This window comes from Molossus molossus, unplaced genomic scaffold (genome assembly GCF_014108415.1).
Source record: "Molossus molossus isolate mMolMol1 unplaced genomic scaffold, mMolMol1.p scaffold_m16_p_19, whole genome shotgun sequence".
Lineage (NCBI taxonomy): Eukaryota > Metazoa > Chordata > Mammalia > Chiroptera > Molossidae > Molossus > Molossus molossus.
In genome coordinates, this window is record NW_023425354.1 from 46,159,078 (window position 1) to 46,183,073 (window position 23,996).

At 46.5% G+C, this 23,996-nt stretch overlaps 1 protein-coding gene across 1 annotated transcript; it reads left to right on the top strand.

Annotated features, from left to right (window-relative positions):
- The first annotated feature begins 2,745 nt into the window (after nucleotides 1-2,745).
- DHX33 (DEAH-box helicase 33) lies at nucleotides 2,746-23,486 on the top strand. The gene is made up of 12 exons (XM_036268360.1): nucleotides 2,746-3,216; nucleotides 5,942-6,102; nucleotides 6,971-7,198; nucleotides 7,399-7,569; nucleotides 10,166-10,351; nucleotides 11,306-11,417; nucleotides 13,033-13,192; nucleotides 13,356-13,444; nucleotides 15,544-15,671; nucleotides 16,059-16,262; nucleotides 18,833-18,919; nucleotides 22,155-23,486. Exons 1-12 carry the CDS (start codon nucleotides 2,763-2,765, stop codon nucleotides 22,461-22,463), a joined length of 2,289 nt encoding a protein of 762 aa, XP_036124253.1. The 5' UTR covers nucleotides 2,746-2,762; the 3' UTR covers nucleotides 22,464-23,486.
- The last annotated feature ends 510 nt before the right edge of the window (nucleotides 23,487-23,996 follow it).

The following is a 23,996-nucleotide window of genomic DNA, read 5'->3' on the forward strand; positions in this document are numbered from 1 at the left end:
ATACTCTTAGACCAAATTATATACTGTCTTGTACTGTTTCTAGCTGGTACATGTATATTAGTTTTGTCTCCCTCATGAGAATGTAAGCTCCTTAAGGGCAGGGACCATGTCTTAAATTTTTGTATCTGCCACAGTGCCTAGCACAGTGCTTGGCACATGGGTGCTGAATAAACACTTTGTTTATTGATCAGCAAACTATTATCTGGTATTTTTTATTAAAGAGGGCTTAGTATATGTGCGTATAAACTTCTACATAGTGGTTGAGGCTTATGATCTCGAGGCAGGATGGAGCAGAACCAAACATGATTAAGGACAGTGGTTTGGTGGTCAGACAAGCCAGCAATAGTGACCATCAGGTGGTATGAGCATGGTGAGAACAGACAGTGAAGTCCACAAACCATCCCCAAGCAGTTAAGAATGATATGTGTTTAACAATTCACTTTTTGGAAGAAGAGTCCAAATATTCTTTGAGTACTTGTTGGCTTGTGATCACCTGCATATGAAAGCTATTTAACCACAAGACTTTTCTTTTGAAGGGCTGCAGATTTCAGACTCCTAATATCAGGGGGTAGGGGAGGGAATGTGTGTAACACCGCTGGATGTCTTTATAGGATTTTAGTTTTTTAACTCTGAGGTTTCAGAATAGCTGGATTATTAGGCCAGAGGTTATGGATGAATTGTCTATATATTGGTTTATTTTGTCTGCACCAATTAAAAAATATTTGAGCCAACCTTTAAAATGTACAGATTTCACATGGAAATTTTCATTTTATTACTTTCCTTGAAAAAATTTGAAAGATCTGGCAATACTCAACCTGCACAGTAGCTGTTTCCTAGAGGTGACTAGTGGCTGTTCTCTACCAAGAGATTACTTCACTCATAATCATTTAGAGCATGTCTCCTTCATTAGCTTACTCTGGAAAGCACACTGGTAGAAAGGACTGAGGTCTGTTTTACATACCCAAGGTCTATAATTTGAGTTAACATTTAGTTATTGCTATGGTCTGAATATTTGTGCTGCCCCATTCATATGTTGAAATACTAATGCCTGATGTGATGGTATTAGAAGGTGGGGCCTTTGGAAGATGCTATAAATCATGAGGTAGATTTCTCATTAATGGGGTTGATGCCTTATAAAAAGTCTCCAGAGAGATCTCAACCCACTTCCCTTACGGGAGTGCACAGCAAGAAAGCAGCAGCAATGAACCAGGAAGAGGGCCCTCACCCAAAGGCAACCATACTGACACTTTGATCTTAGAATTCCCAACCTCCAGAACTGAGCAATAATTTTCTGTTGTTTGTAAGCTACCTAGTCTGTGGTGTTACAACAACCAGAACAGACCAGCACAGTTATTTTTTCTCTTAGTTTTGAATTGCCTTTCTAAATATTTAAGGGTAAGAAGTGAAATTTTGTCAATTGTTTTTTTGGGGGAGTGAGGGGGGTTAATCCTCACCTGAAGATATTTTTCCATTGTTGTTTTTTTTTTTTAAGCTATAGTGGCAGGAAGGGGGAGAGGGGGAGAGAGAGAGAGAGAGAGAGAAAGAGAGAGAGAGAGAGAGACCGACCGATGTGAGGGGATCAAACCTGCAACCCAGCTATGTGCCCTTGACCTGGGAATCAAACCCAAGACCCTTCTGTCCAAAGGCTGATACTCTAATCACTGAACCAAACTGGCCAGAGCTGTCAATTTATTTTTAAGCACATATCTGCTATTAGTTCAAAATGTACATTTTTCAGTAACCCCTGGTCACTATACTGTCAGCCACTAGAGAAAAATGGCCTCAGACCTGAAGGAAAGGGGAAGGAGGATTTTTTTTTTGTGGTACAGGCCCCTAGCGGAAACTGAATCCTGGACTCTCTGGTCCACAGGACACTCAATCGCTGAGCCAAACTGCCCAGGGCGGAAGGAGAATTTTTAACAGGTTCATAAATAATGTGTTTCATGGAAATGAACTTAAGAGGAATGCAGGAAGTCCTTAATGTAGGTTGAAACTTATGGCCAATTCTTTGTAAATAATTTCCTGTATACAGAGCAAAGGGGTCCTTTTGCCAGTCTTTTTGTGGCGAATTAGAAAATCATCCAAGAGCTTTGAATTTAGAAGGGGAGGTAAAAACTAGTTTTAACCTCGTTTCCCTGCTGGAGTTCTGAATCTTCATTGATTGCTGTTTGTGTTATGGGGGTTGGGAAGCACTGTAGGAATATTTGGGGGAAAGAAGGGTAAGACAATTGTTCCATTAAACTCCCTCTTCCCTGCTTGTGTTACAAGAGCAGACCACTCCATCGGATAGTCGTTTTCCAAGAAGAACATATGATTATTAGAGACTACATCATACAACGCTTTCCTCTTCTGCAACGCACGATGATCACGAATACTCTTTTCAACATTCTGATTTTGTGACGAATGAATGACCTCGATCTTAGAGGCTCAGTTTCTTCATCTGTAAATTGGGGATAATATCTACTATATAATAATATACATTGTTTAGAGGATTCGATAATGCAACTATTTGTGTATTCCTAGTTGATTTAAAAAAAAAATTAAGCACTTTTCCGTGAAAAGCGAGTATTATTGTGGGCAGAGAAAGGGAAACACATGTGCAGTACCAGTACACTAAAACTGGGCGATCGCTTAAGGTTAAGGTCCCGTGGAACGGTATACCCCGTCTTTCACTGTTGTCACTCCAGACCTTTTTCCTGTTGCACCTCCGACGGTGCTCTCCCGGCCTTCAGGAAGTAGAAGCCTTCCCTAGCTCCCAGCGCATGCTGGGAGTTGTAGTCCCTTTCCTAAGGGCCAGGGGAGGCCGTGAGGTCTTCGGTGGTCGCCGGGAGCCACTAGCACGTGGCGGGAAGGGGCGGCGCGTGCCAGCCGTGTGCTCCCGGGAGCTGCAGGAGCCGCCCGCCCTCGCGCCGCCGTCGCTGCGCTCTCCCGACATGCCCGAGGAGGCGGGCTTCCCTTCAGCTAAGAGATTCCGGCAGGGCTCTGGGCCCCCGAGCCACGCCGGGTCCTACCCTCCCGCGAGGCGAGTGGTCATGCTGCTGGGTGCAGGCGGCGGCGGCGGCGGAGGCGGCCGGCGGCGGCAGCCGCCCCTGGCCCAGCCCTCAGCCAGCCCCTACCCCGAGGCTGTGGAGCTGCAGCGCCGGAGCCTGCCCATCTTCCAGGCGCGCGGGCAGCTGTTGGCCCAGCTCCGAAACCTGGACAGCGCCATCCTCATCGGTGAGTGGCCGCGCGGCCAGGCCTTTCCTTGCTCTCGGCCCCGGGCTCTGCGAGCACAGTTTTCCCCAGGCGTCTCTCACCCTCTTTCATTTGTTTCTACAACAAACCTGACTGCCTTTTCTTTTTCTTCTTCCTTTTTTTTAAAAAATATTTTTCTTTATTGATTTTAGAGAGAGAGAGAGGAAGGGAGCGGGGGAGAGAGAGAAACATCGACGAGAGAGAACATCGACTGGCCGCCTCCTGCATGCCCCCCACCGGGGATCGGGCCCACAACCTGGGCATGTGCTCTGACCGGGAATCGAACCGGCCACCACTTGGTGCGTGGGTCCATGCTCAACCACGAGCCACACCGGCGGGGCCTGACTGCCTTTTCTGTGCCAGGCCCGGAGAGGGGCCTCGAAGGAGTCGGGCAGCCCTGCCCTGGAGGTGCTCCCGGCCCCGTGGGAGTGGCCGAGATGTTCGGGAAAGACCTTCCGCGTGAAAGGGTAGAGGGGCATACCAGGGACTTTGGGAACTTAGAAGGGTTGATCTGAGCCAGCCTGGGAGGAGGCAGCAGGGGAGGCGGTCCCCAAGGGAGGGCATTCTGTGCCAAGGGGAGAGCCTGCTGCGTGAGAGACGGAGTGCAGGAGAGAAACAGTCCGGTCTGACCAGAAGCAGTAGTTTCTGGCGCATGAATTGAAAGGCAGAGTTGTGAACTGGGCGCTGATTACCAGGGGCTTTGATCCTAAACATTTAAGTCAGAGGAGCTTCTGAAGGACCCAGAGGATGAGCCTCCAAAGAAGGGAAGGAGACCCAGGAGAGTCTGTAGTCAAAGGAATTATAGGAAGAGGGGAGTGAACAGATGCAGCAGTGAGGTCCAATAATATATGGACCCCCCAATGCCCACTGGATTTGTATTGATTGTGGACCCACTGAGCGCTATTTCAGCCGAGTTGTGGGGTAGGAGCTGATTTGTTGTTGCACAGAGGAGTAAATGAAGGCAGTGGGAGCAGGCTTCTGTTTTGAGGAAAAAAGAGGGGGCCGACAGGAACTTGCAAGTATGTATTAATAGGTTGAGCAGAAGAACTCGGTAGAGAGGGAGGCTGAAGGTGGAAAGTGGGCACTAGTAGAGCTGAGCTCAGGGGTCATGGGTAAGGGGGCACTTGGCAACAAGGGCTAGAAGCAGGATTGGTCTTTCATATGATGAAGGGTGTCCAAGAGGCTGGGGGAGCTGGAGAAAGGAGATGAGCATGGATGTGATGGCAGAAGAGCTTCCAGGGGAGGTAGAGAGAGAGCACATTTGAGAATGTGTCTTTTCCTATGAACTAGGTGCAGGAGCTCAACTGAGAATGGAGCTTTCAGGGCCTCAAGTAGGCTTTTGGAGAGGATGAGGACAGAAGACAGGCTGCAAAAACAAGATAAGGATCTATGGTAGTGCTGGTGCCCAGGTGCAGTTGGCCCCACTACGAACTCAGGTCTTCATCTGCAGAATTGGGTTATTTTGCTTTACCAGTGTTCAGTTGCCTGGTGTAGGAGCAAGAAGAGATGGATAGGGAGACATTAATCCAGGTTTTGGGTTTTGCCTGGTGGATTGAGCAGGAGAAGTGTGGAATAATCACATTCTTAGTCCATGATCTTGGCTAGATCAGGAAGGATAAGCAGTCGGAGCGAAGAAAATGGAAGAATAATGGGACTGTAGGAATGTGAGGGTCAGAGAGATGTAGTTGTAGCAGAGGGGAGAGATGCACAGGTTGGCTGACTTCTTCTAAATAGGTACCCACGAGGGAGAAAATAACAATGGGTGCTAACTATGTAGGGTGCTCAAGTCCATGGAAGAGACAGACCTCCAGAAGCTTCTGGGATTGGAGGAGGATAGAAACATTTAAACACTTCTGGACAATATAGGTTAGTCAGCTAGAAGAGAGACGAACAAGGCACTGAGGAGTACAACGGAGGCTGCCAGTGCAGTCCCCGGGGAGAGAGTTTAGGTCCAGCTCATCCTGCAGTGTGCCAGGCAGACACCACGACAGCAGGTACTTCGTGATCGTGCAGGCAAGGGCAGAGCCTAGTGAATGGTGAGGAGTTTGTTATGGCTGCAGTGTATGAATGGATGTCTCTTCATGTGAGAACGTATAAATCTTACTTATTCTTTTGAAAAGTTCAGTTGTATTTCATGTTTTTATTATACCTATTGTTGAACATTTATATTGTTTCCAGTTGAATAAAACATCTTTGAAGCCATATGTCCATCTTGAGTGATATATTTAGAATCAGTTCCTGCAAGTGGAATTGTGGGTTAAAGGGAATAAACATTTTATTTTATTTACTTATTTATTTTTTCTTCATTGATTTTAGAGAAAGAGGAAGGGAGAGAGAGATAGAAACATCGATGAGAGAGAACATCAATTGGCCGCCTCCTGCATGCCCCCCACTGGGGATCCGGCCCACAACCTGAGCATGTGCCTTGATCAGGAATCGAACCGGGACCCCTTGGTGCATGGGTCGACGCTCAACCACTGAGCCACACCGGCTGGGCAAAGGGTATAAACATTTTAAAGATTTTTGTCTGATATAATTTGGCCTTCTGAGAAACAATCCCAATGAACACTCCACCAATATTTGTGAGTACCGGGTTTCCTGTGGCTTTACCAGCATATTTTCTTTTATCTTTTTCTTCCGACTTTGATACATTTGTCAGGTGAAAATTGTTTCAATTTGCATTTAAGTGTAACTTTTTCTTTCCTAGGGGAAACTGGCTCCGGGAAGACCACTCAGATCCCTCAGTACCTCTATGAAGGGGGGATTAGCCGCCAGGGCATCATTGCTGTGACCCAGCCTCGGCGAGTGGCTGCCATCTCTCTTGCTACTAGAGTCTCAGATGAGAAGAGAACTGAACTTGGGAAGCTGGTACCTAATTTCCTTCTTTACCAACATTTCTCTCTCCCCTGCCTTTTATTTTTCTGAGCAAGACTCCTTATATGTAGTGAGCTACTTTCTTGCCACAGTTGTTTAGGCAATTCTCAGAGATCTTTACCAGTTCCTAAGAGATCAGAGGGTCTGGCAGGCTATCGGTCCCATTTGCTTTGCTTTCAAAATCTGTTGGCTAGTTGGATAAATTAGTTTTTTTCCTTGAGTATTTAAAAAAATTTTTTTTTCTTTATTGATTTGAGAGAGAGAGAGAGAGAAACATCAATGAGAGAGAACATCAATTGACCGCCTCTTGCATGCCCCCCACTGGGGATCGGGCCCACAACCTGGCCATGTGCCCTGACTGGGAATTGAACTGGCAACCACTTGGTGCATGGGTCCTCGCTCAACCACTGAGCCACACCAACCGGGCTCCTTGAGCATTTTTAAGGCATCAATAACCTCTGTTAAATCTCTTATCTCTCTGTCTCTCTAGAAAAATTGTAAGTATTTTTCTAGCATATATGTGGGTATTGAGAATGAGTCCCAGAACTGTGTGTAAGTCATATTTGTGTATGTCTGTTTATGCATTTCACTTGAAAACATGGACATCTTTTCATATCTATACATAAGCTTCGCTTGAAACTGTTAAGCAGCTGGGGGTAGGAGGCTAGTTTAACATTCTTGGTCACACTCATTATATTTGCAGTTAAAGGTGCACGTGCTGCGTCTGTGTCAGCACCAGCCTGCCTGCTGCTGAGGGAGCAGGGCAGGGTTGGTGTTGGTCTTGTTCACTGCAATAGCGCAGTGCCAGTTACATAGTAGGTGTGCAACAGGCGTTTGATGAATGAATAATTTCCCTGCACAGGTTGGTTACACAGTGCGCTTCGATGATGTCACCTCAGAAGACACCAGGATCAAGTTCCTGACAGATGGCATGCTTCTGCGGGAAGCGATTTCAGACTCTCTGCTTCGGAAGTACAGCTGTGTCATTTTGGATGAAGCCCACGAAAGGACTGTCCACACAGATGTGCTCTTCGGAGTGGTGAAGGCTGCACAGAGGAGGCGAAAGGAGCTGGGGAAGCTGCCTCTTAAAGTAGGTGCCGCACTTCAGGAAGGAGGCCTGCGTGTCGTCCTCAGCGTGTCCTCCCTGTCCATTCTGCTTCAGAGCCGCGGACAGTTAACCTCTGTAATGGGAGTGGCACAGGCGTCATCATCTGCTTTTAGAGCTCGGGAGGGACAAAGAAGGGCTGTCACAGTGTTTATTGCCATCTTCGTCTTCCATCTCGCACCCAGGTGATTGTGATGTCGGCTACGATGGACGTGGACCTGTTCTCGCAGTATTTCAATGGAGCCCCTGTCCTCTACCTGGAGGGTCGGCAGCATCCGATCCAGGTTTTCTACACCAAGCAACCTCAGCAGGATTACCTGCACGCCGCCCTTGTCTCCGTCTTCCAGATTCACCAGGTATGGGGTGGGCGCCAGCTCCAGAAAAGGTCTGCTTTGCTGTACAGTTGATAGCGTAGTCAGCCTTGAAAAGAAAGCTACTGAGTGAAACAGCTTGGTGAGCCGTGTCAGTAAGGTGAGTCAGGAATTTACTGACTGTGTCCAGAGTGGTATCCTTTGTTTTGGGTATCTCATTTTCTCTAAAATTAAGTTAACTCTGACCAGCATCTTTCCTCAGCTGAGCCAGAAAACTTCCATAGGTTAGAGCAGTGGCTTGCAAACACTTTTTTTTTTTTCATCATACTCCCCAGTGAAAAGCTCCTTCCTTCCTTCCTTCCTTCCTTCCTTCCTTCCTTCCTTCCTTCCTTTCTTTCTTTCTTTCTTTCTTTCTTTCTTTCTGTTAATCCTCACCCTAGGATATTTTTCCCATTGCTTTTTTAGAGAGAGTGGAAGGAGGGGCAGTGGGTAGAGAGAAACATCAGTGTGAGACACACATCGATTGGTTGCCTTCAGAACATGCCCCTATCAGGGCCAGGGATCAAACCTGCAACCCAGGTACGTACCCTTGCCCGGGAATCCAATCTTTGACCATTTGGTGTGCGGGCCAACACTCTTAACTGCTGAGCCACACCGGCCAGGGCGGAAGCACGTTTTATGTTGCCATCTAGTACACTGAAATAAGTCCTATGAAACACTGCCTCCTGCACCACATGCATCTTTTCTGGCATTTTCTTCCTCATATTAAAAGAAGTTAGTATTCACCTAATAATGGGTCCCAGTTTAGTTTTCTTAAAAAAAAAAAAACCCTACAAAACTGTATTAGGGAAACATTTCAAAATCTCTTCTCATTTTTTTAAACATTTACTTAAAATTTGAGTGAGTAAATCACCTCAATTTTGTTTGTGTAATTTGTATACAATTGACTGTTTTTACCTTCCCACTCACTAGCTTTCTGAAAAAAAATCTAGAGCACACTTTTAAAAATTAATTTTCATTTTATGCCCTGGCCGGTTTGGCTCAGCGGTTAGAGCGTCGGCCTGCGGTCCAGAGAGACCCGGGTTCGGTTCCCGCTAAGGGCATGTATCTTGGTTGCAGTTTGTCCCTGGCCCTGGATGGGGTCGTGTGGGTGGCAGCCACTCGATGTGTCCCTTTCACGTCGACGTTTCTCTTTCTCGCTCTCGCCCTCCCTGCTCTTTCTGAAAATAAATGCAAAAATGTCCTCGGGTGAGGATAAAAATAAATAAATAAATAAAAAATAAAAATTAATTTCCATTTTAATCCAAGTGCCGTGTGTATAGTTTGAAGTTTTAAGAGTTAAGTAGTTAATTCTAAAAGGCTCATAAAAGACAGCAGTTACTTTTACTTCCCATCCCAGATTCCTGCGCTTTAGAGTAACCACTTTCAGCTTCTTCGCTGTTTCCCCTGAATATTACCTTCCTATTTCCAAAATAACCTGTTTATATTGCTATTTTTTGACTTACTGACATTAGGTATTATGTGTTAATTCTTACCGAGGATGTAGAAATACCCCTCCTCCACCTCTTGCTTCTCTCCGTCATCCTTTCAACATAGTCTGTCAGTATTTGCAGGATCCTGTCCCTGCCTTGCTGGCATGCCCCATCTCAGTGCCTCGTTCCTGGTACACACAGTTGTATGTTTTCTAGGTATGTTTGGCTAATTTTTTCCCAAGTGGTACAGCGTCTGTCATAGGCCAATCATGGATATTAGTTATGTGGTCAAACATGTTCCACTTTTCCCAGAGTCCTTCATGCTGCTCTGCAGGGCCTCTGTGTAGCTGTCATCCTGGCTCTTTCCTTTACCATCCTCCTGTGTTGAGTCCCATTCGAGCCCCCATGTCTTCCCAGTTTCCTGGCTGCATTGGGTAGAGGAGGGGACCTGGGGGATTTACCCACACTGTACTCAGACTTTGAGCTGATCCCTGGGTTTTCACCTTCCCACATCCACCTCTGCATTGCACCCAAGTCCCACGCCTTTCTGGCTTCTCCAGGGAAATTGGTGCATCTCTTGTCACTTTCCCGTTATCAGACACCCAGGTTGGAATTTCCTCCGCCCAGCTGGTCACGCCCACCTTCCCCCATCTCTTCCGTCTTTCAAAAGTGGGTTGACACTTCTAATCTAGTATTTTCTCCTGTTGTCTTTGTCTTTCTAGGCTTATGCCTTTATTGTCATCTTGATAGTATTTGGAGAAAAAGGTCAGTCTTCCTTGTTTAACTTCTAAAAGTCAAGCTGAGGTGAGACTTTTTCATGAGTGGTGCGTTCAGGGTGCATGCTAGCTTTGATGAGTCCTCCCACTGACGGTATTTTGACTGTTTTAGATTTTGTCCTGTGTGTGTGTACCTCTGAACACTTGTCCTGTTAATAGTGGGCTAAAAATGTACACACACATAAATATGTATTTACATATATACATATTCTCACATATTATTACTAAATATTTTTTCAATTATTTTGTCATCAAGTACTTTACAAGTATACCTGAACAGACTTCCAAGAAGACCAAATGGAGGAGTGTGTTGTTAACACTTGGATGTTTTTCCCTTTGCTAGGTGAACGACTTCTATTAATGCCGAGTAATCCCACTTTAACTTTTGTATAGGAAGCACCTTCTTCTCAGGACATCCTGGTGTTCCTCACTGGTCAGGAGGAAATTGAAGCAATGAGCAAGACCTGTCGAGACATTGCAAAGCACCTCCCAGACGGCTGCCCCTCCATGTTGGTCCTTCCTCTGTACGCCTCCCTGCCCTATGCCCAACAGCTCCGTGTCTTCCAGGGGGCCCCAAAGGTGAGTGCACCACCTCCTCATCCAGCCCCATCCCTGGGCACACAGACGGATCCACCAGTGGGGCCTGTAGGTATCCCTGCCACCAGACCCCAGATCAGGTGTGTGGGACGGGATGCTCGGGCACCAGATACTGCAGGAACGGAATGTGCAGCTACAGATGCGGCTCTCTCTTGGTGAGAACAGGGAACTGTTGTAGGGTGAGGGAGAGTGCCAAGGCAAAGCTGGAGGGTAAATAAGGGACCGTTCCAAGGTCCAACCTAACAAGCTGCATTTGCCCATAGCAGCATTTATTGGGGTCCACACTGTGCCAGGCACTGTGCTGACATTTTACGTACAGTCTCTCATTGTCTCGAGAACTGGCAGGGTAAGGCTGTGATCCCATGTTACAAACACTGAGGCCCAGAGAAGGGAAGTAACAGTTGATCAAGGGGCACTCGGTAGGTAACTGGCAGCGCCAGGCTTCCAGCCACATTTAGCTGCTGCTGAGTCTTGTCCTGTTTCACCACATCTCATCACCTCAAACTGAGCTTTAAGACTGGAACGTCCCATCCCTTCTCTCCCACCCAGTTTTATGATCCACTGTCAGTGTTAATAACTGTCATTATGCCCAGTCGGTGTGGCTCAGTGGTTGAGCGTCAACCCATGCACCCAGATGTTGCCAGTTAGATTCCTGGTCAGGGCACATGCCCAGTGTGGGCCCGGTCCTCAGTGGGGGGCATGTATGAGGTGGCCAGTCAATGTTTTCTCTCATCGATGTTTCTGTCTCTCACTCCCTTTTCCTTCCTGTCTCAAAAAAAATCAGCAAAGAAAAAATTTTTTTAAAACTGTCATTAATAACAAAGTCATCTTTTCTTGATCATAAGTGAATTACGGGAATTAATGGTAAGGAATATGTTTTATGTCTTCTGAATCATATTATGTCATACGGCTTTTTGGTTTTCTTCCTCCTTTTAGGGTTATCGCAAAGTGATCATTTCAACCAACATCGCTGAAACCTCCATAACCATTACAGGAATAAAATATGTAGTTGACACGGGCATGGTTAAAGCAAAGAAGTATAACCCTGGTGAGAATGTGTAGCTCGTAAATGTCTCTTCTCTGTGTAGTGAGCAACCACTGAGTTTCCTGTAGTCCCACACTTTCCCCCAAATGAGCATGTCATGTCTGTAACTGAGATTTGGGTGGCTGGCACCCAGAGTGAGACAGTCCGGAAGCAGCTCTGGAAAGGAGACCTGAGGCGGTATGGGAGACAGGAAGGCAGGGTGGAAAGAGAAGGTGGGTGTAACAAACTAGGGAACAGAGAGGCGTCTGAAACGCTGTCAGAATCCGAGTGAGAATGGAAGCACATCAGAGGCTCTCAGAAGTAGTACTGAGCACGGCCAGGTCATGCCCCAGGTTTCCCAGGATTACCTAGGCCAGGTGGGCACTGGCTGTTTCCTGAAATGTTCAATGGGAAGCTTGCTTCAGTTACCTTTCTTTGTGTCTGTTTTATACCTTGCTTTTTCCTACAGAGGATTGGAGGCAGCTGAAATGATCACTCCCATTCATTTAATTGAAATGCACTACTAAGCCCCTGACTTTGACCTGTGTATCCCTCAGTGATAATGTGGGTATATCTTTTTTTTTTTTTTTTTTATCCTCACCCGAGGATATTTTTTCCATTTTTTGTACAGATAGAGTGGGAGGGATAGAGAGGAAGGGAGAGAGAGTGAGAAACATCGATATGAAGGGACACATCGAGTGGCTGCCACCCGCACGACCAACCAAGGCCGGGGACAAACCGCAACCGAAGTACGTGCCCTTAGCGGGAACCGAACCCGGGTCTCTCCGGACCGCAGGCCGACGCTCTAACCGCTGAGCCAAACTGGCCAGAGCCTCAGTGATAATGTGGGAAAGGGCTTGGTTCTCCAGGGCCTGGCACAGAGTACACCTTTGTCAAGAAAATGTGTCTCACTCCTTGATAGCATCACTTTGTCTCGTTTACAATAGAGCTGGGAGGGAGGGTACAGTATACAGGGACTGGAGGCGTTTCATTTCTGAGTCATTGAGTGACAACCATCTTAGTTGCCAGAGATGTCCTGTTTTTGTTTGTTTTTAAAACTTCACCCGAGGATACTTTTTTCCATTTTTATCTTCAGATAGAGTAGGAGGGAGGGGGAGAGAGAGAGAGAGAAACATCGATGTGAGAGAGACACATTGACTGGTTTCCTCCTGTACGACCCCCTCACCAGGGCCCAGGACCGAACCACAACCGAGGTACATTCCCTTGACCAGAATCGAACCCGAGACGCTTTGGTCCACGGGCCAATGCTCTAACCGCTGAGCCAAACCAGCCAGTTCGAGACTGTCCTGGTTCTATCACTGAAAGCCCAAGTCCCGGCTAACTGGCATGGTTATCACCCTATGATCTAAGCCAGACCTGAAAGTGACCAACCTGGCCCCCTGATAGAAGCATGAATTTTTCCTGATGTTTAACAATAGATTTCCTACAGTGTCCACTACACGCCCTTGTTTCACTGTAGAACAGTCTGGTTTTGTGCTTTTGGATTTAGCCTTGAATTTTGTGGACTCATATACTGCACAAGGGAACACTGGTGTTCTCGGGAATGCTTCTTTTTGTCCACACTGTAGAAACAGTTTATGTGATGAGTGAAGCACTAATGTGGCCCTTCTCCCTCCAGACAGTGGCCTGGAGGTGTTAGCTGTGCAGCGGGTGTCAAAGACCCAGGCCTGGCAACGCACAGGACGAGCTGGCAGAGAGGACAGTGGCATCTGTTACCGGCTCTACACGGAGGATGAGTTTGAGAAGTTTGAGAAGATGACTGTGCCAGAGATCCAAAGGTGGGCCCGAGGTGCTCCCACACCCCTGCCCTTGGTCCCCAGCTCCCTCTCCTGCTTGCTCAGGTCTCGAGCTGCAGTTCTCACTGACACGCCTCAGTGGATGGTTCTGACTCCCTGGCTGGAGGGTCAGGGAGCACGAACAACACATCTCTCGTTCTCATAGGTGTAACCTGGCGAGCGTGATGCTGCAGCTCCTGGCAATGAAAGTCCCCAACGTGCTCACCTTCGACTTCATGTCCAAGCCATCTCCAGGTGAGTGGAATCTTCAGTGGAGTGGCAGCTGTACAGGTAGACAAACAACAGCAAATGGACTCTCAAAAGTATCTTAGAGGTCTCCTTTGGAAACTGGTGGGGAACGTTAGCATCAGAGAAGTGTCTGAGAACCATGGATGGAGAGAGTGGGGCCACCAGCGCCGTCCCGGGCGGAAACGTGGCTTCGTACAGGCACAGTGGGCTGCTCGACCACCGGGACCACTGAAAGGAGTCGGCGTCCCAGGGCTCTGCAGGAACCTAACAGAATTGTACTCTGCCGGCAAAAGGACTGAAAAGATCACGTTTCTTTGCTTTTTTGACTGGAATTTGATCAGTTTCTGCCCTTACTGATCTCTCCATGGAGGAAGATGTAATAGGGATTTTCCTAACAAGGGTAGTTTTAGCACATGATGTCTCTTCAATACGTGATTTTGCTTTTCTTTTTTTGCCTCTCTATTAAGTGAAGAAATGTAATTGTTTTTTGTTGGTTTTTAAGTAAAAATTGATGGGTATACAAGGGTCCCACCCCTGATCTTCAGGTTCTTAGTTTCCTGTCCCTAAAACAACCACTGTGACCATTTTCTAGTTGTCTTCTAGAGAAAATCTCTGCTTGTGCAAGTGTATGCAGTCTCTTCAGACACACAGCAGTACACAGTGTGCACTGTTCACTTATTTTTTTTCCAGTTTTGAGATATAATTAACATACATCACTGTATCTGTTTAAGGTGAACAGCTAATAATTTGCCTTACACAGATTATGAAACAATTACTACTTGTAAGTTCAGTTAGCATCCATTATCTCAGATAGACACAATTTTAAAAAAAGCAAAAAAAGAAAAGAGAAAAAATTGTATCTTTTTCATTGCTAACTTCCTACACACAAAGGGAGAACATACACGCAAGGTAGGAGTGTGGAACCAGCCCCGTGCACCCCTTAGCAGCGCCCTCGAAGCCCCGGACCCTCCCTGGTGCACTCGTTCCTCCCCCTCCCTCGAGGTAACCGCCTCCCACGTTTGTCGGCAGTCCCCTTGCTTTTCCGTCACGTGCCCCTCTGTGGGCGTGTATCCCCAAACGTGTTGTTTTCATTTGCATGTTTCTGTGTCGAAACATGTCTTCAGTGACTTTCCCTTTTTATTTGTTCTGTTTTGTAAGGGTGTGTTGATGTGTTTTCACCACCGAATGCTGTTCCATTCTGTGAAGGAAGCAAAGGGCACCTCGCCGTTCTCCTGTTGACGGAGGCGTGTGCACGTTGCTTTTTGCACCTAATATGTGTTACAGGTCATTTCCTCTCAGTGTGTATGTATGTATTACATCTTAGGAGTGCTTTTGTATTCTTTAGTAGGTAATGCATTTGCATGGTTCAAAATTCGTAAAGTGTAAAGAGTGAATAGTGAATGGTGGCCTTCTCACCAGGGGCCCTGGCGTCTCCGCTGTCATGTGTGCTTCTGGGATACAGGTCCCTGTACAGTGTCTGAGTGTGTCTGAGGGTGAGATTCTTTTAATTCATTTCTTTATTTAATTTTATATTTTTTCTTTGTGGGTGAAATTCTTTTTTTTTTTTTTTTTTTTTTTTTTTTTTATCCTCATCCGAGGACGTTTTTCCATTTTTTATACAGACAGAGCGGGAGGGAGAGAGAGGAAGAGAGAGAGAGAGAGAGAGAGAGAGAGAAACATCGATGTGAAAGGAACACATCGAGTGGCTGCCACCCGCACACCCAACCAGGGCCGGGGACAAACTGCAACCGAGGTACATGCCCTTAGCGGGAACCGAACCCGGGTCTCTCCGGACCGCAGGCCGATGCTCTAACCGCTGAGCCAAACCGGCCAGGGCGTGGGTGAAATTCTTAAGTGTAACGTTGCTGGGTTCAAAATTGACGTACATATTGTCAAATTACAGCCCATTCCTTGAAAGGGGAATTGAACTGAAGACAGCGATGTCATTAACAGCTTTGAAAGTATGTCCTGGGGACCATGGTGGTTGTAATCTTTGCTGCGGTTCGATCCGTTGTCAAGTTATCAGAAGCTCCTGGAAATACTGAACAAGTCACAACTTCTCTTTTTGATTTTCTTGGCTCCTTTTTATGTCTCTGTTTCTTTAGATCACGTTCAGGCGGCCATTGCCCAGCTGGACCTGTTAGGTGCTCTTGAACACAAGGATGGCCAGCTTACCCTGACTCCAATGGGAAGAAAGATGGCAGCATTTCCCTTAGAACCCAAATTTGCCAAAGTAAATGATGCCCTCTCTTCAGTCCCCTTTCTATACGTTACAGGTTAGCCATCCCAAAGCAGACTAACCCAGTGCTTCTAGATGCATCTTCACTTTCTTCCTGAGTAACTGTCCCTTCCAACTTTGTGTCTAACCCTGGTTTATGTTCTGTGTGGGATTAGAACTCATATTACGTCATGAGCCCTACCCACAAGGAATTTGGAATCCTGCAGGGAAGGCAATCGTTTGTTTTACAAACAAGTCAAGTAACATTAACACACAGTCATGGTTTTAGAAACACCTGCCCTTTAACGCCTTAGAAGGGAAGCTGCAAAGCAGTATACAGAAATACTGTATTTGGAGCTAGGAAGAATTGTGGTTAACTCAGTTTTTAATTTTGATTTGCAGACCATCCTCCTATCCCCCAAATTCCACTGTACGGAGGAGATCCTGACCATTGTCTCCCTGCTGTCCGTGGACAGCGTTCTCTACAACCCACCCTCCCGGCGGGACGAGGTGCAGGGCGTCCGGAAGAAGTTCATATCCAGCGAGGGTGACCACGTCACCCTGCTCAACATCTACCGGACCTTCAGAAACATAGGCGGGAATAAGGTGAGCCTCGGCTCGTACCTTTTCTCAAGTGAGACCTCTTTTTGGACATGTGGACCTTCCTTCTTTGGCTGAATCATCTAAAGAGCCGTGAAAAGAATGTTGGCTGTCATTTCAGAAACATCTGTGTGCAAGGCCAGTACCAGGGAAGAAATGTGATTTCAGTCTTTGCTGTGCTTGTGTGTAACTTGTACTTACTGTGGGAAAGTTAGTTCAGTAGTTAGTAACCAGTTTCTTAGCTGCAGAATGGATTTTTCCCACCTGCCCCTAATTTTGTAGTAGTTTTTGCTTGCATAATATTTTAGTTCTTTGGACCAAGATGGAGAATGGCAATATATTGTTTCATGTGTCATTATAATCAGTAATTGTGCCACAGGGTGCGTGCTTTAACTTGGTCTGTATTTTAATGCAGTCAATTCTTTAAAAAAAATTTTTTTTAATGCCTAGCCAGTGTGGCTCAGTGGTTGAGCATTGACCCATGCACCAAGAGGTCGCCAGTTCAATTCCCGGTCAGGACACGTCCAGGTTGTGGGCCAAATCCCCAGTAAGGAGGTGGCCAATCGATGTTCTGTCTCATCAGTGTTTCTCTCTTTCTCTCTCCCTTCCTCTCTCTCTCAAAGCAATAAAGAAAAAAATATTTTTTTATTCATTAATTTATTTTCGTTACAGATGTGTTTCCTTTTTCCCCCACTGCACCCTCCTCCCCATTCCCCCCGCCAGCATTGCTATCTATGTCCATTGGTTATAATGCAGTCGATTCTTAAAAAAAATAAAAGCCAGCGCCCACTTCGAGCAGTTGTTAACATGGTGCTCTGTTTGTCTCGATTTACTTTTAAGGACATAAAATGCTGTAGATTTTATACAGCTAAAGCCAGCACTGCCGCTACCCTAGTCCTTTCTCCCGTGGAGCCAGGGTCCGAGGTTGGAGTGTTCCCACGGAGGCAGCGTGCTTTCACTTCACGTCTGCGAACCTCAGCTTCTGCAGATATCTGCAGCTTGTTTCCACTTTCAGCCCCACAGCGAATGTCTGTGTGGGTCTCCTTGTGCACAGGGGGAGTATTTCTCTGGGCCAACACTCTGAAGTGGACCTGCTGGTCCTGGGTAGCTGCACCCAGCTTTACCAGGCTAGCATGTGGCTCCCCAAAGTTGTCAGCACCTCTTTATACACCCCTTAGCGATGTGTAAGAGTTTCCATTTCCACCATTATCTCCAGCGCTCTCCAATGCTTAGTTGAAATGACTTTAGTTTTTACCAAGTTAATGGATGGGAAATAGTTTCTTAGCTGTTTAAACTACTTTGCCTTGATTCCTCAAGAGACTGAAAATCTTTGTTTTGTAGTTGTTAATCTCACCTGAGGGCATTTTTTCATTGATTTTTTGATAGAGTGGAAGGGAGGTAGGGGGAGAGAGAGAGAGAAACATCGATGTGAGAGAGACACATCGATTGGTTGGCTCCTGCACAACCCTGACCAGGGCTGGGGATCAAGCCTGCAAACCAGGTACACGCCCTTGACCGGGAATCAAACACAGGACCCTTCGGTCTGAGGGCCGACATTCTAACCACAGAGCCAAACTGGCTAGGGCTGAAAATCCTTATGCAAGTTTATTGGTTACTGGTCATTTCTAGTAGATCTGAGTTGTCTGTTCATAGCCTTTGTCCATTTTCTACTGGACTGTTGCTCTTTTTCTGATTTATAGGAAGTTCTTTTTTAAACAAAATTTATTGATTGATTTTTAGAGAGAGAGAGGAAGGAGTGGGAGAGAGAGAGAGGGAAACATTGATTTGTTGTTCTCCTTATTTATGCATTCATTACTTGATTTTTGTATGTGCCCTGACTGGGGATCGAACCCACAACCTTGATGTATGGGGACAATGCTCTAACCAACTGAGCTATCCAGCCAGGGCATCTTTTCTCCATTTTTAATACATTCTGGAGGTATTTTATCGGGTATAGTAATGCAAACATCTCAGTGCATAACATTTTTCATAATGATTTGACATAAGAAAATTTTTAGTTTTACTTTAGTTTAAATTAAATTAATATTCCTCCTTATGGTTTATGCTTTGCTGTAAAGATGTTTTTCTTTTTTTCTTTTTTATTAATTTTTGTTACAGATGTTTCTCCTTTTTCCCCCACTGATTCCCCCCTCCCCCTCCCTCCCTGCCCTTTCCCCAGTTTGTTGTCCATGTCCACTGTTCATGCATACATGCATATAAGTTCTGTGGTTTCTCTCTCCCCCACCACCCCCCTCTTTAGTAAAGATATTTTTCTATATTTTGGGCAACTGAAGTTTTTCCTCCAAATTCAACTATGTTCTAAAAATTATATTATTTTGTCTGGCCGGTGTTGCTCAGTTGGTTGAGAGTCGTCCCATGTACCAGGAGGTCTCAGGTTCAATTCCTGGTCAGGGAACATGCTTGGGTTGCAGGCTTGGTTTGTAGTGGGGAGTGTGTAGGAGGCAGCTGATTGATGTTTCTGTCTCTCCCTTTCCTTTCCTCTCTCTGAAATAATAAAAATTATATTATTTTCACTATAGAAATGAAAGGATTATATCTCTGTTTCTCCTATTCAGGATTGGTGCAAAGAGAATTTTGTCAACAGCAAGAATATGATGCTCGTAGCTGAAGTCAGAGCACAGCTGAGAGATATCTGCTTAAAGGTATTCTTCCTACTAAGCTGTCGCTTTTTTCTAGGTGGAAAAAAATTTCTTTTTTAATTATTTATTTTTGTTGCAGATGTTTCTCCTTTTCCTCCACTGATCCCCCCCCCCCCCGGTCCCCACTTTGTTGTCCATGTCCATTGTTCATGCATACATGCATATAAGTTCTGTGGTTTCTCTCTCCCCTCCCACCTCCTCTTCTGGGGATTGTCAGTCTGTACCCCACTTCCACGTCTCTGGGACTACCCCATTCCTCAGACTGTTATGTTCATTATATTCCACAAGTAAGTGAGATTATATGATACTTATCTTTCTCTGTTTGGCTTGTTTCGCTTAGCATAATACTTTCTAGGTCCCTTCATGTCGTCTCAAAGGATAAGAGATCTTTCTTTCTTACAGCTGCATAGTACTCCATTGTGTATGTGTACCACAGCTTTTTTATCCATTCGTCTACTGATGGACATTTGGGCTGTTTCCAGATCTTAGCTATTATAAATAGTGCTGCTATGAACGTGGGGGTACATATATTCTCCCTGATTGGTGTTTCAGGCTTCTTAGGGTATATCCCTAGAAGTGGGATCAGTGGGTCAAATGGCAGTTCAATTTTTAATTTTTTGAGGTAACACCACATTGTTTTCCATAGTGGCTGCACCAGTCTGCATTCTCACCAGCAGTGTACTAGAGTCCCCTTTTCTCCACACCCTCACCAGCACTTACTTGTTTGATGATTTGTTGAGGGTGGCCATTCTGACAGGTGTGAAGTGATACCTCATTGTAGGTGGAAAAATTTTAATTGCTTATAACTAGTGATTACAAAAGAAACTTTTGTTGCAGTAAATTTTTTAAATAAGGAAGAAAGTAAAAATTACCCCTAATTTCATCTCTGACCATTTTAGTCTGTTTTTTTATAGCTCTGCTTTTAAAGTTTTCTACATACTTAGTTACATTGTATGAATAATTTATATTCAGCTTCTGTGAACCATAAAAGTATTTTCCAATGTTAGTAGAATTGTCGAAGATTTTTTTTTTAGTAGGAATATCTTTATTCTTTTCAGATTACATAGGTAGTGTATAATTGTTGCAAAGTGATACAATGTAGAAAATAGTGATATATAATGCAGAACATTTCAGAACATTAACAGTCTGGTGTAGATCCTTCTAGAATTGTGTGTGTGTGTGTGTGTGTACATACATGAGGATACATAAAATTTTCTTCGGAAAGTAAATATGATATACACTTTGTTTTGCAGCTTGCTTTTTTCCATTTGGTATATGTCTTGAATACTTAGTGTGTGTGGCTGTGTTTCAGTGACTACATGTGTCTGTCTCATTCTTTTTAGTGACCTCATAGCATTCTGTTGTATCCGTTACATGGTACTTAACCAAGCCCCCAGTGGTGGCCGTCTGGGTTATTCATAATGACCATCCTTCGACGTATGTGTTTGTGGCCTGGTGCCCACTTTCACTGCATAAACATCTCTGGTGAATGTCTGTGTGTGTCAGGCCTCTTCTGAGACAGCCCCTCAGTGCAGACTGTCTGCACGTTCCTACGAGACTCGCCTGGCCCATGTCTGATGCCAGTGGCCCATTGTTAACACCAGTGCTATTTCTTTTCATAGTAGCCTGTTGTGTTCTGAATTTTACTTGTTTTTCTAAACCGCTCTTGCACTTGAACAGTTTGCCTGCAAGACCATCTCAGCTTTGTGAGTTTCTCAGCATATTCATGACAGTACCAGTGGGTTGCTCTGTGGGTTCTGCCTGGAGAAGCTTTTGTGGCTGACCGCCCTCTTGCTGTGCCAATCACTGTCACGGTCCTGGAGTTACAGCTCCACCAGGACTGTGGCATCAGCAACACTCCGGAGGGGCAATCTTACTTATGTACACATATAACTCATGCGAGGAGCCAATAATAATTATGATTATAATAACTATAAAAATTGTTGATGACGTCCTTAATAAGGCCCTGTTCTAAACACTTCTCACATGATTGCCTTATTTGAAATCCTCACTTCACCCCTATAAGGTTAATTCTGTGTATATTCCCATTTCACCAATCATGACACTAGAACCTAAGGAAGTTAAGTATTTGCCTCCACTCACATAGCCAGTGGTACAGCTGGCAGCCCGGAAGGAGAAACCACCAGTTCGCTAGGACTCGGGGCTTCCTGGATGTGGTGTTACTGAGCTACATCCTGACAGATGAGACAGTGTCTTCATCAGGCCAGATCCGCTGATTGCAAAGAACAAACCACCCGGAGCCACCCTAAAGGGGAAAACGGGCGATAAAGAGGAATCTCTGGAAACCTGTGGGCAGGAAATAGCCCAGCCCCCCAGGACCGGATGAGAACCGGAGGCGGCCACCAGGAGCAAGGGCAGCTTTCTCTGGCCCTGCTTGCACTCTTGCTTTGGCTGCTGTCTGCATGCCTCCTTCCCCTTCTCACCTGCCTCAGCACGGGCGACTGCTTTCCCTGGCCCCCCAGACACACTAACAGGGATTGCTCAGATTCCCGTGTTCAGACTCCAAACGCCTGGCAGGGAGGATTCTGGTCAGCGTGGTCAGGCAAGTGCATGCCACTGGTTGGTTCAGCTGTGGCCTGGGGTGTAAGGTGACGTGACCCGCTCAGCAAGGGTGGGGGTCAGGGACTGACGACCGACACTTCCACTGTGGAGCTGAGGGGTGCCGTGTCTCCTAGTGGGGTGTGTGTGAAGGCACCCTCATGGAACGGGCCTACGAAGGAGAAGGCAGTTGAGTTTGGAGGGCCTCAGGGTGCCCAGGAGGGCTCGCTCATTCCCGGCTTCACAGTCGGAAGCTTGCGCTGCTTTGCCAGGAGCCGTGGACAGTGCAGGCCTTCAGTGGGGAAGAACGACTGGAGTCGTGCTATAGGAAGATTGTTCGGCAGCAGTGTGTGAGATGGTGATGTAACTTCCACGAAGGGGTAGGTGCTGGGTCACCGAACCTGTCCGTGCCTTGGCACCTCACATGACTGTCTCCCTCCTGGTCCTTACTCGCCCAGGCTGTGGTTTTCCTATTTTCAGTCCACCCTCCAACCGAGCCTCTTCCCTGCCCACGCTGATCTCTAAGGCACTGGAGGAGACCACCTCCAAATGGCAACTTCCACTTTGTTAGGCTTGGAGTGTGAGCTGCGTTTTAGGTGCAGTTGCTCCAAATACTATGCAGTGCTGAGCAGCATTTATGTTTGGGGCCTTTTCCAATTCTCGCTTCCTCCTGAAACAGATGTCAATGCCGATCATGTCATCCCGCGGAGACATGGAGACTGTCCGCCGCTGCCTGGCTCACAGCCTCTTCATGAGCACGGCTGAGCTTCAGCCAGATGGTACCTACGCCACCACGGACACTCACCAGCCGGTGGCCATCCACCCCTCTTCTGTCCTCTTCCACTGCAAGCCAGCCTGCGTCGTGTACACTGAGCTGCTCCATACCAACAAGTGCTACATGCGAGACCTCTGCGTGGTGGATGCCGAGTGGCTGTACGAGGCCGCCCCGGAGTACTTCCGGAGGAAGCTGAGAACCGCCAGAAACTGAGCCACCGCTGCCTGGCAGCTGGGACCACAGCCGTCCTCAGAGCAGACTTCAGCCTGGCACCTACAGAGCCGCAGGTTTTAATATAGTGGAACGTGCCTCACTTCCTGGAGCTCGCAAGTGTCTTTCTTTAAACAAAGACAGCCATGTAGATGTGCACCTACCATTTATTTATTCCTTTGAAACATCAAAATTATGCTTTTGGTTCTTGCTGGGTGACTGGGTGATGTAGTTAACCTCTGAGCCTCAGTGTCCTCATGTGCCACAGGCAGTGATAATACTTATGGGCTTGGGGTCGTGAGGTTTAGAGAAAATGAAAGTACCCAGAGCTGTGTAGCCCACGGTGATACAATGAATTGTTGCCTTGCTGTTACTGCTTTTTAATGTGAATGGAGTACAACCAAATCCTGAGATCTCCAGACTAAGTGTTCCAGAAGGGGACCATGGGAGGTCAGAGCTCAGATGTCGTCCTTGGATCTATTTTAATGTCTGTCTGTACGAAGTTTTTGAATAGAAAACATAAGAGGGTGACATCTATAGAAGCTTCCAGAGAGAGGTGTGGTTGTCTCTTACCTCCTGGGCTGGCCGCCCCCGCTGAACCCCCTCCCCAGGGTGTGGATGCTTGCTGCCTCCAAGCAGAGGACAGCAAGCGAGCACCTGCAGGTGGCTGAGCTGTGTGTCTTCGTCCCTGGTGCTTCTCTGGCAGTATCCTCTCCTGACCGTGCAGGAGATGTGGAGGTTTCCTGGGTGGAGGTTGATTTGTATCTTCTGAATCATGTTGGGTATAAATGTGGAAAACTGATCTTGGAGGGTGATGGCCTCTAGCATACCCAGTGGTATGGGCCCATAAATATGTGAGCATAAGAAATGACTGTGCTACATTTCATCCGTTTCTCTTTTGGCAGGGCCCCAGATCGGGGGGAGCTGTTGGGGTGGTGGGGAGAGACAAGTGTTCCGAGAACCAGACAGCATCAGCTCCTCCATCCACCACGTCCGGTGTTTATATTTCAGCACCTTGTTTATTTTTTAGTTTTTTCCCTTTATTGATATCAGAGAGAGAAGAAGGGAGAGGGGGAGAGAGAGAGAAACATTGATGAGAGAGAACATCGATTGGCCACCTCCCCCATGCCCCTCACTGGGGATCAGGCCCACAACCTGGGCATGTGCCCTGACCGGGAATCAAACCGGCAACCTCTTGGTGCATGGGTTGACACTCAGCCACTGAGCCACACCAGCCAGGCCATTTATTCTTTTTTATCTTTTTTCCTTCTTTGGGACTTGATAACAATGTGGCTTTGTTACTTCCTAAGTCTACCAGTCATCAGTCTAACCCTTAGTGTGTACATTTCTCAGAGGGAATTAGAGCTACTCCACAATCTCTTCCTATTCTCCTTTTTTGAAAACGGAAAAGACATCAAAGGTTCTTAGCTATTAAATTATCAAAAGCAAATGAATGTCGCCCTGGCCGGTTTGGCTCAGCGGTTAGAGCGTCGGCCTGCGGTCCGGAGAGACCCGGGTTCAGTTCCCGCTAAGGGC